General features: G+C 49.7%; 1 protein-coding gene across 2 annotated transcripts; it reads right to left on the bottom strand.

The window, feature by feature from the left end:
* Window positions 1-1296: 1296 nt before the first annotated feature.
* On the bottom strand, window positions 1297-6783 carry LOC101532886 (mitochondrial import inner membrane translocase subunit Tim8 A-like). 2 transcript variants are annotated; one of them, XM_036494564.2, is made up of 2 exons: window positions 6658-6783; window positions 1297-2060 (listed from the first exon to the last, which is right to left on the bottom strand). In XM_036494564.2, exon 2 carries the CDS (start codon window positions 1930-1932, stop codon window positions 1639-1641), a length of 294 nt encoding a protein of 97 aa, XP_036350457.2. In that variant the 5' UTR covers window positions 1933-2060; window positions 6658-6783; the 3' UTR covers window positions 1297-1638. The 2 variants fall into 2 exon arrangements, with proteins under 2 accessions (XP_036350457.2, XP_058532561.1); XM_058676578.1 differs by lacking the exon at window positions 6658-6783 and adding an exon at window positions 3470-3808.
* Window positions 6784-9082: the final 2299 nt, after the last annotated feature.

Here is a 9082-nt window from a genome sequence, read left to right as displayed (position 1 = left end):
GCAAAAAGTCCTGGTGCTGTGAACATGACCCAACATTTGAGAAGCACAGGTGGGAACAGCCTGGGCTCCCGAGCCCTGCTGCCCTCCGGGCCTGAGTGGGCTGCTTGCTTCTGGGGCTGTTAGGGGGGCAGACAAGGGGTCCAAGCTGCTGAGCTAGAACGGCCTGAGCTCAGTCACTCTGGGAACAGAGGGGTGGCCTTTGCCTCTTGGTTCCAAAACACAGCCTCTCCTTGGGAGAAGCGGGGCCTGGGTCCAGTAGAGGCTTCTCACCTTAGTGGTTTCCTGGCATTCTCTGTGGTGAAACCATGCTTGCCCTGTATCTCCACTGCAAGGAGTCCTCTGAGCCTCCAGATGTCCTGACCAGGACCCTGGCACACTCCACACCCTTCAGGTTCCAGTCACTGAGTCCACTGAGTGGCAGGGCCTCTGCTGGGTCCTGGGGGACAGGGCCTCTGGGCCTCCACAGCACAGACATGGAAATGCACAGGGGTCTAACTGACGCTCATTTGCTGTGTGGATTGAAGTTAATAACAGCTACTCAGCATAACCACTGCTGGCAGACTGCCTGTGTGGTTTGCTAAGTGGTTCAAGGGCACCAGGGCTCTTCCGCTGCATCCCACTCCTGACTTCTTGCTACTCATTTGAAAGGCAGAACGAGGATGGAGAGTTCCCGCCCCTGCAGCAGTCACCTGGCTGAGTACAGGAAGGAACCACCAGTGCTGGCCTTTCTGCTGACTGCCCTGCAGCTGCCTCAGCCACTTACTGGCAGTGTGGGAGTTCCAGAATGGAGGAAGGTACCTGAGCAGGGCCTCCCACGCCCTCATTGGAGGAGGCCTGGGCCTGAGGACAGGAAGAGCCAACACCGCTGTGGCCCCTCCTGTGCTGTAGGTCACACCCAGGCCACTAGGAGTCTGTCCCAAGAGTGAACCCTGTCATCTATAGCAACACACTGAGGGCTCTGTGTAAGGGGAACAAGCCAGACACACAAACCATACTGCAGGTTCCCCCTGACATGTGAAGGCTAAAAAGCTTGAACTCATAGCAGAGGACAATACTGGCCTCGAGAGGATGGGAAGGGTTGTGGGAGAGAGGTTGGTTAATGGGTAAGTACAGGGGTGCGGCTGGGTCGGAGGGTGATTTAGCAGTCCCAGGTGTTCTGCACACCTACTGCTGTTCTCCCGGGACTGACCATCAGATGCTAGATAAGGAGGCCTAGTTAAGTGCCTGGTTACACTCACCCCACTGCTGCCCCTTTGGACACACACACAGACCCCCCCAGAAATGAGTCCACACAAATGAGATTTTGTTTTTACTATCAAACTATAGAAAAATTGTTTCACTGTCAAATTGTAACAAGTACTAAAGGGGACACTGAGAAAAACACAGCCCCCAATACAGTAACAAACATCTGAGTTTCCCACTCAATTATTTCACACAAATACGGTAAAAAAGCACAACCAATTACACATGAGCTACAAATCCAGCAAACAAAATGACTGGTCTTTGTTCCTCTTCAATGACAAGATGTTGAAAGCATGACAAAGACTGGAAACCAAGCTCCCCATTGTGCTTACTCAATCATCCCTTCGACGGCTCTTCATGCCTGAACTACCCTTCCTTCCCAAAGAGGTAATGCTGTTAGTCAGAAAGGTTTTCTGAGAAGACTGGCTTGGCTTTCTGCGTCTGCTCCAGTCGGTTCAAGATGAACTGGCTTGTATCAATGAAGCGCTCCACGCAGTTCACAAAGCAGGCCTCGGCCCGACTGTCCAGCCTCGGCCCAGGCTTGTCCACGCACTTCTCCCAGCAAAGCTCGGTCATCTGGTGCACCAGCTGCTGGAAGCGCTGCTTCTGGGTCTCGACCTGGATGAAGTGCTGCAGCTGTGGGTCCACTGCGCCCAAACCTGCCACGGCCGAAGACAAGGAAGAATCCATCCCTGTGCAGGCACGCGTGCCGAGACGGCCTCCACACCAGCTCTCCCGCCTTTACGTGTCTGGGCAACGGAGCCAGAGCCACGTCCCATGAACTTCTCAAAGATTCCTCAAATATGCGATTATTGCATCTATTAAAAATAAATATGTATTTACTATAGTTACCAGTTTCTTCATATATTATGCGTTCATCAAGAAGACACAGGTTCAGAGGTTAACATTAGGTATTAAGCGACCATGGAGCTGGGGAACAAAAGCAGCCTTGACTTGCCACACATGCCAGTGCCTGTGCAGGAAATGCACCACGGCTGATTACAAACCACCACTGGCTAACAACCAGTTCACCACATTCCAGGCTACTTAACAGTGTGATCCAGCTGGCTCCATCACCACAGCAGGTGTATGCTGAAGCAGCAGGCAGGACCACACCTGGAACACAGGGGGTATCTGTAAACATTCCCCACTGTTGAAGCCGGTCAGCTCAACAATGTGCACGCAGTGCCCTTCTTACCCCATGTCACAGGACAGGAGGCTAGGTTTAAGCTCAGTACTTAGCCCAAGTCACAGCACAGCCAGCCACTTGCTCTCCTGAGTATTGTCTCCTCAGCATGGCTAGACATACACCTACGGATGGCTCTTGTTTGGGTCCTCCTTTACAGAGCATGTATCTGGTTTTAATAAAGATGGGAGCTCTGTCCCCAACAGGACTGTGGTCTACCTCAAAAGTCCCAAGTTTATTGAGCCTGTTGTGTCTTATGACTTCCACTTATGGCCTGTGAATAAAATGGAGGGCCCTTATCTTGGAGGGTGAGGGCTTGGGTGAGTCACATGGACAACAGCAGCTTCAGGCTAGCCACAGCTGCCTTTGAGGCAAGGTGGGAGATCCAAGGAAGTTTCATGGCTCCTGGCCCTCTGGTCCTTGGACTGACTTGGGTGTCACTCACATGTGGCTGCTGAACTGGGCTTGCTTCCATGTTTTAAGAGCCATGGGTTTGAAGGGACAAGAGGCCCTTCTCCTACACACAGCAAGGAGACACTGCTGAGCGGCAAGGGGTTGATGAGCAGCCCACATGTTAAGGGGCAGGGTCCCGAGGTCTCTGAAAAGAGGGGCTGCTTCCCCAACTCCCAAAGATTTCAGAAGAATGACAGATCTTCCCGGGCTTTGTGCTCTGGCAGGGAATAGGGGTAGAGGACAGTGGTGGGACTTTGGTGCCTACAAGCAGGGACAAAGCTTGCTGGAAAGCCTGAGACTGGCAGCTGATTTCACAACGCAGCTTGGCATCAAAGAAGGCTGGGAGTGGGGTGTGGTGAATGGAGGAGAATGGGGATGGGAGTGACTGACTGAGGATTGTGTAGAGCAGTCAATCCACCCTACCCAGAACATTCTGAGACCTTGGCATCTATCTGCATGGTGCTAGGGAGCAGCAGCAGGGCTTGGCCAGATGGTGATGGATGGGACCTTGGTGCGTGTGGGGCTGTAGTTGCCCAGCATCATCACCTTCAGGATGGAAGGCTCCCAGGGCTCAGGTGATGAGGCCACTGAGTCTTCCCGGAATGGAGGATGGGAAAGTGGCACTCTCCTCACCTACTGCTGCTGCGGTTCCAGTTCTATTCTGGTTGAGCTTGGACAAATTTCTTGCTCTTTTTGAGTAATGACCTCATCTGGATAACAAAATATTAGCTATGAGAGTTAAATGAGAAGGTAGAGGGTTTGACAGTAATGAAACCAGGGTCTATGGCATCCAGGAGCTTAAAAGATGTCCCCTTCCTGGGGTGGGCCTGGGCAAGACGTGGTAGAGCAGGTAGCTTTCCCATGTCCTCCCAATAAGGGTGCTGTTTCAGCCTTACGGATCCCAGACTTAAATCCAGGACGGATCTTGAGGGTCCAGGATTTAAGGACAGAATCCTATTTCTCTCACTGGGCAAGAGTTAAGAAATCTGACGTCAGTGCTAGCAGCCCCTTCTGGCTCTAAAAGCCCCTGTGATGCCCCCAGCAAGCCTGGAAGTCTCCAGTTTGGGAGAAAAAGCACATTCCTTTGAATTGATTTCCTACAGCCAATTCCCAGGTATTCTCCGTGTCCAGGCCCAAAACTTCCAGTGACCTTGGTGCCTGGGCACCTTCAGGATCAATGCCAGAAGACCAGCTCTAGCTGGTGCCTGAACAAACCCCCAGACAGTCCACCTCCTGCCTCAAGAACTGTCCCCACACCTTCTCCAAGCTTCTTCTCCACCTGATGGGGGAGCCCTCTGATCCTTCATCTTGGCTCCGTTTCAGGTACTATTGCTACCTCATCCCACCCAGGGTAAAAAGGCCCTTTATTCTCAGCTCCTGGGTACTTTCTGTGTTGAAGTGCTTTGTATTCATCAATCTGGTTCCTACGGAACAGCAGACAACCCTAACTGAAGAACACTGCCCACCATCTGGCCTACGTTCTGCAAACATATCAATGTCCTACAAAGACATAAGAGTTTGAGTAGACATGTTTGCCCTGACTGAACAGTAGAATGCTGCCTGCAAGGACAGAATCTCCTACAGGATCACTGGTTTGAGTCTCTGCTGCTCCATTTCTGACACAGCTTATGAATGTGCCTTCCTACTAACAATGCTCCTGCGATCAGCTGACAGCTTAAGTATTCAGGCCTTGGAATACTTGGCCAACCATGTGGGAAACTGTGCAGGAGTGCTGGGTCCCTGGCTCTGGGGGTCCAGCCCTGGCTGAGGTCAACTGGGGAGTGAAACAGCAAAGCAAGATTGACTGACCAATTGATCACACTCTTCATCTCTCTCCTGCTCTCTTTCAAGTAAATGAAAATAAGCACCTTTTAAAAAAAATGTGGAGAATTTAATGGATTTACGAGTTTAGTGGAGGTAGAATGGAGCGATTTTCAATATGCTTATGAATGAATTATTGTGGCCATTTGGGCAACGAACCAGCAGATGGAAGAGTTTCTGTACCTACCCCTTCGTCACTTCTACTTCAAGTTTTGCTGCCCAACTATGAGCATTAACTGATTTAATTCTCGTAACAATGTAAGGTGGACACTTACCTTATAGATATCAACCAAAGTTGCAATGACATTATCTAGATTACACACAGCTAATCAATGGCAGAACCAAGATTTGAACCCAGTCTCATTCTAGACTTTTTTTCCCTTCATAATTTATTTGAGAGGCAGAAAGAAATAGAAACAAGAGCAAGAGAGCTTCTATTTGCTGTCCAGCAACAGCCAGTACTGGGCTAGGGCCAAAGCCAGAAAGGCAACCCAGAGCCTGTTTGTGGCACAGGCCCAAGTACCTTCTGAGGTGCTCTGCCAGGGAGCTGGAAGCAAGTGGAGCAGCTAGGACTGGAACCGGAGCTCATATGGGATGCTGGGATCAGAGGCGGCAGCTTAATCTGCTGCCCAACAACACCAGCCCCCATCATTCCTTTTAGTCCTTAACAAACTGCCATCTCCACACAGATGAGGAACAATGGGAAAGTACTTGTTTCAACTTGAACTATCCTCAAAACAGTGTACTGCACACCTAGATCTGCTTGGTTGCAGAAAGTGTGAATATCCGTGCCACTACTGTGCACTGCAGACATGGAAAGATAAAATTTAGGATGATGGGCCCGTCACAGTGGCCTAGTGGATCCCATATGGGCACCAGTTCTAATCCTGGCAGCCCCGCTTCCCACACAGCTCCCTGCTTGTGGCCTGGGAAAGCAGGTGAGGATGGTTCAAAGCCTTGAGATCTTGCACCCATGTGGGAGACCCGGAAGATCCAGCCACTGCAGCCGGAAGATCTTCCTCTCTGCCTCTCCCCTCTGCATATGACTTTCCAATTAAAAAATAAATCTTTAAAAAAAATGTAGGATGAGCTTAGCAAAATCGGAAAATAACCACAAAACCAGAAAATACTAAGCTTTTTGTTAAAAATCCAAAATCCATTTGATGATCAAACTTGCAACAACTAAGTGTAAAAACATATCAATCTGTGTCACCCTGCCCCCAGTCAACCTGGGGATTCCCGCCTCAAGGGGCGTCCTATGGCATAAGACCCTGCTCCCCCACAGCCAATCCTGAGACTGAACCCTTCCCGGCTTTCAGACGCCAACACAGTAACAGGATTGCAAAGTCACCTCCACGCGGTGGGAGGGCAGCGGGGTCAGCCCCGGGGGCGCCCCACTAGGCACGCCGCCTGCATTGGGGGGACCCGACTTCTTAAAAGTTAAAACTCGCACCCCTTCACGGAGATGACATCACCTTCCACCCTGCATTTCTCTCGGACTTAAAAGGGGAGGAAAAAACACAAACAACGAAAAAATATTCCCCCCATAGGAGTTAGATAGGCGGCCCCCGCCAGGGCTGATATAAGCTTCGGGAAATGTCTGGAAGGGAAACCTTCCCGGCACCGGCAGGACCGGGGTGGGAGACGGCAAAGAGAGGCGCGACCCGAGCTAGGCAGGGGTCGAGGGGCCTGGGGTTCGGGCCCACGCCGGGGCCGCTGCTGGCGGGTGTCTCCGGGGCTCAGGCCTGGCTGACCCCTGTCCATGGCCGCGCGACCTCGGTCCTGCCCGCCGCGACCTCCTCCCCGCCGACTCCCTCACAGACTACGGCCCCGGACGCCGTGCCTCACGGTCTGCAACCCCAGGCTCCCCGGACGCCAGAAACGCGCCGTTCCCAAAGATTAGGAGAGGGCGAGAACCAGAAGGTGAGGAAACCGCTTTCATGCGCCTGACTCACCTCAGCTTCGCTACCCGACCCCGGAAGCGAGCCACGCCACCACGCGGGATCCTCCGGCCAGTCGATCGGGGCACGCACCTGACGTCAGCGCGCAGAAGATGCGCGGTTGGCTGATACGGAAGTGGGCGGGCCCTGGCTTCCTCCCCCGCCCACCTTCCGCGCACGCGCAGACCGGCATGCTGTGCTGGCTCCTGGCTGTGCCCTAGGGCTTAAATCAGGAGGCGGGTTGTGGTGGGGCACACTGTCCATCAGGTTTGTTATCAATGGGTAGGCATGCTGGGTGCAATTAGCTAGTATGTTGTTGAGGACCATAAACTGAATAAAAGGCAAGAAAAATTCTGGTGAACTCACTTGTTAGTAATAAATATTTCCCCCAAACCTAAGACTTAATGCACAAGGTAATTTAGCGCTTAATACACGAGAAAATTGCTGTTTTAAAAAATATTAAAATTAGTAGGAAACAAAATACTTTCATGTTCAGACCAAAGGCTATCATATATACTCTTTTGTGTGACATTTCTGTTTCCAAGTCTTTCTTTAAATATGCAAAGAGGGAAATATGTATTCATTCAATACTTAACACAGCTTACTTGTAGGAGCAAAATGGCAGGAGCTTATTTGCCTGTGCAGTAACAAGGGGCTGGCAAAATGAATTGTAACACGAATGCTAGCCAAAGAGAGAACTGTAGTGCATGGTATGGACTGCCCTGTCCCCTAAGAACATCACGAAATTCTATGGTCAGTTCCTAACCCCAATACCTCAGAATCAGTGTTCTTGGAGACAGTAATCAAGGTAAAATGAAGCCAGAACCTAATCAAATATGACTGGTCTCTCTGGGAGAATTAGGACACAAAGAGGCACCCAGAGAAGACCATGAGAGGAAACTTGAAGTCAGCAGTTCGTAAGCTAAACAGAGCCTCAGAAAAAAAAAACAAAAAAACAATCCTGTTGACACCTTGACTGTGGACTTCCCACCTGTATACAAAACTCTACTGCTATGTCAAGAAGCCCTATCAAAGTCATGCAGTCTTAATAGGAAATAACTCCAAGAAATATTAGTTTTTAGAAAGCAATACTGAGGGGCCCAGCAGCCGTAGCCGAGTGGCTAAAGTCCTCGCCTTGAACGCGCCGGGATCCCATATGGACACCGGTTCTAATCCCGGCAGCTCCACTTCCCATCCAGCTCTCTGCTTGTGGCCTGGGAAAGCAGTCAAGGACAGCCCAAAGCCTTGGGATCTTGCACCCGCGTGGGAGACCTGGAAGAAGTTCCTGGCTCCTGGTTTTGGATCAGCGCAGCACTGGCCGTTGCACTCACCTGGGGAGTGAATCATCGGATGGAAGATCTTCCTCTCTGTCTCTCCTCCTCTCTGTATTTCTGACTTTGTAATGAAAATAAATAAATCTTAAAAAAAAAAAGAAAGCAGTAGGGAGAACAATGTATGCAACATGAAAGTTCTGTGTTGCCTTTTTTAATGGAGAGGAGACACAGCTCACACATGCAGACACAGGAACTAGTAAGAGTGACTGGTTCTGGGAAGAGACTCTGCGATGAATACACATTTTTATCATAGTTTTTGGCACTAATATATTCTTACCATATACATGGCTTATTTTTGTCAACTGTAAAAAAAAACCTGTTCAAGAAATATTTAACATTCAAGAATAATAACATCAGCGAGCAAGAACTCTAAATAGGGGAAAGTAGACTTGCTCCTGGCCGCATTGGCCGATGTCAAGTTCCGATAAACCAAAAGCCCAGATCCTCACTCTGTTCAGGACCTAGAGCATTCTGTTTAATGCTCTACATGGATATTTTCAGAGTCACAAAAATTTGCACATGTTCATCTGAGTAATTCTACTTCAGGCAATTTGTCATAAAGGAAGAAAACATCTTCTGAAGAAAAAAGGCAATGTTATACCATTAAGCCTGTTAATGCCACACACCACTGGATAAAATGCAGCACATATCAAAAACAAGTGTGGACACTGATAACATGGTAACACATTGTTGGTTAAAAATTTATTAGCTATTTTGTTGTTTTGTTCTAAGGGGGAAAAATAAACACATATACTTCTGTGTCATTGTGTGAATCAGTTAAAAACTAAGATCCAAGAACATAACTGATCCCACAGAATCATGTAACAACCAGAGCAACCTGCACTTTTCCCAACTCACACCTATGTTCTCACTTTCATCTCTTCCTTCTTGGTTTCATGCCGGCAACACCCGTGTCACCGTGTATCCCAAGCTGAGCGGAGGGACTAGGGTTGAAAAGAAGACAACACGCACTGGGTCATTCGTGTAAGGAGAATGCCTTTTATTGAAACTCCAGGCTGCCTTTTACACTCTGCCTTGTTCCTCCCAGTATTTATCCAATCCTCAAGTGGCCGCCCTAGAATCCCTTGGGGACATAACTTGACAAA

The sequence above is a fragment of the Ochotona princeps genome, chromosome 2 (genome assembly GCF_030435755.1).
Source record: "Ochotona princeps isolate mOchPri1 chromosome 2, mOchPri1.hap1, whole genome shotgun sequence".
NCBI lineage: Eukaryota > Metazoa > Chordata > Mammalia > Lagomorpha > Ochotonidae > Ochotona > Ochotona princeps.
This window is presented reverse-complemented; position numbering and strand designations above follow the sequence as displayed.

Bases quoted from the DNA above. Each gene is read 5' to 3' on its own strand.
- LOC101532886 (XM_036494564.2), bottom strand. From the start codon at position 1,932: ATGGATTCTTCCTTGTCTTCGGCCGTGGCAGGTTTGGGCGCAGTGGAC.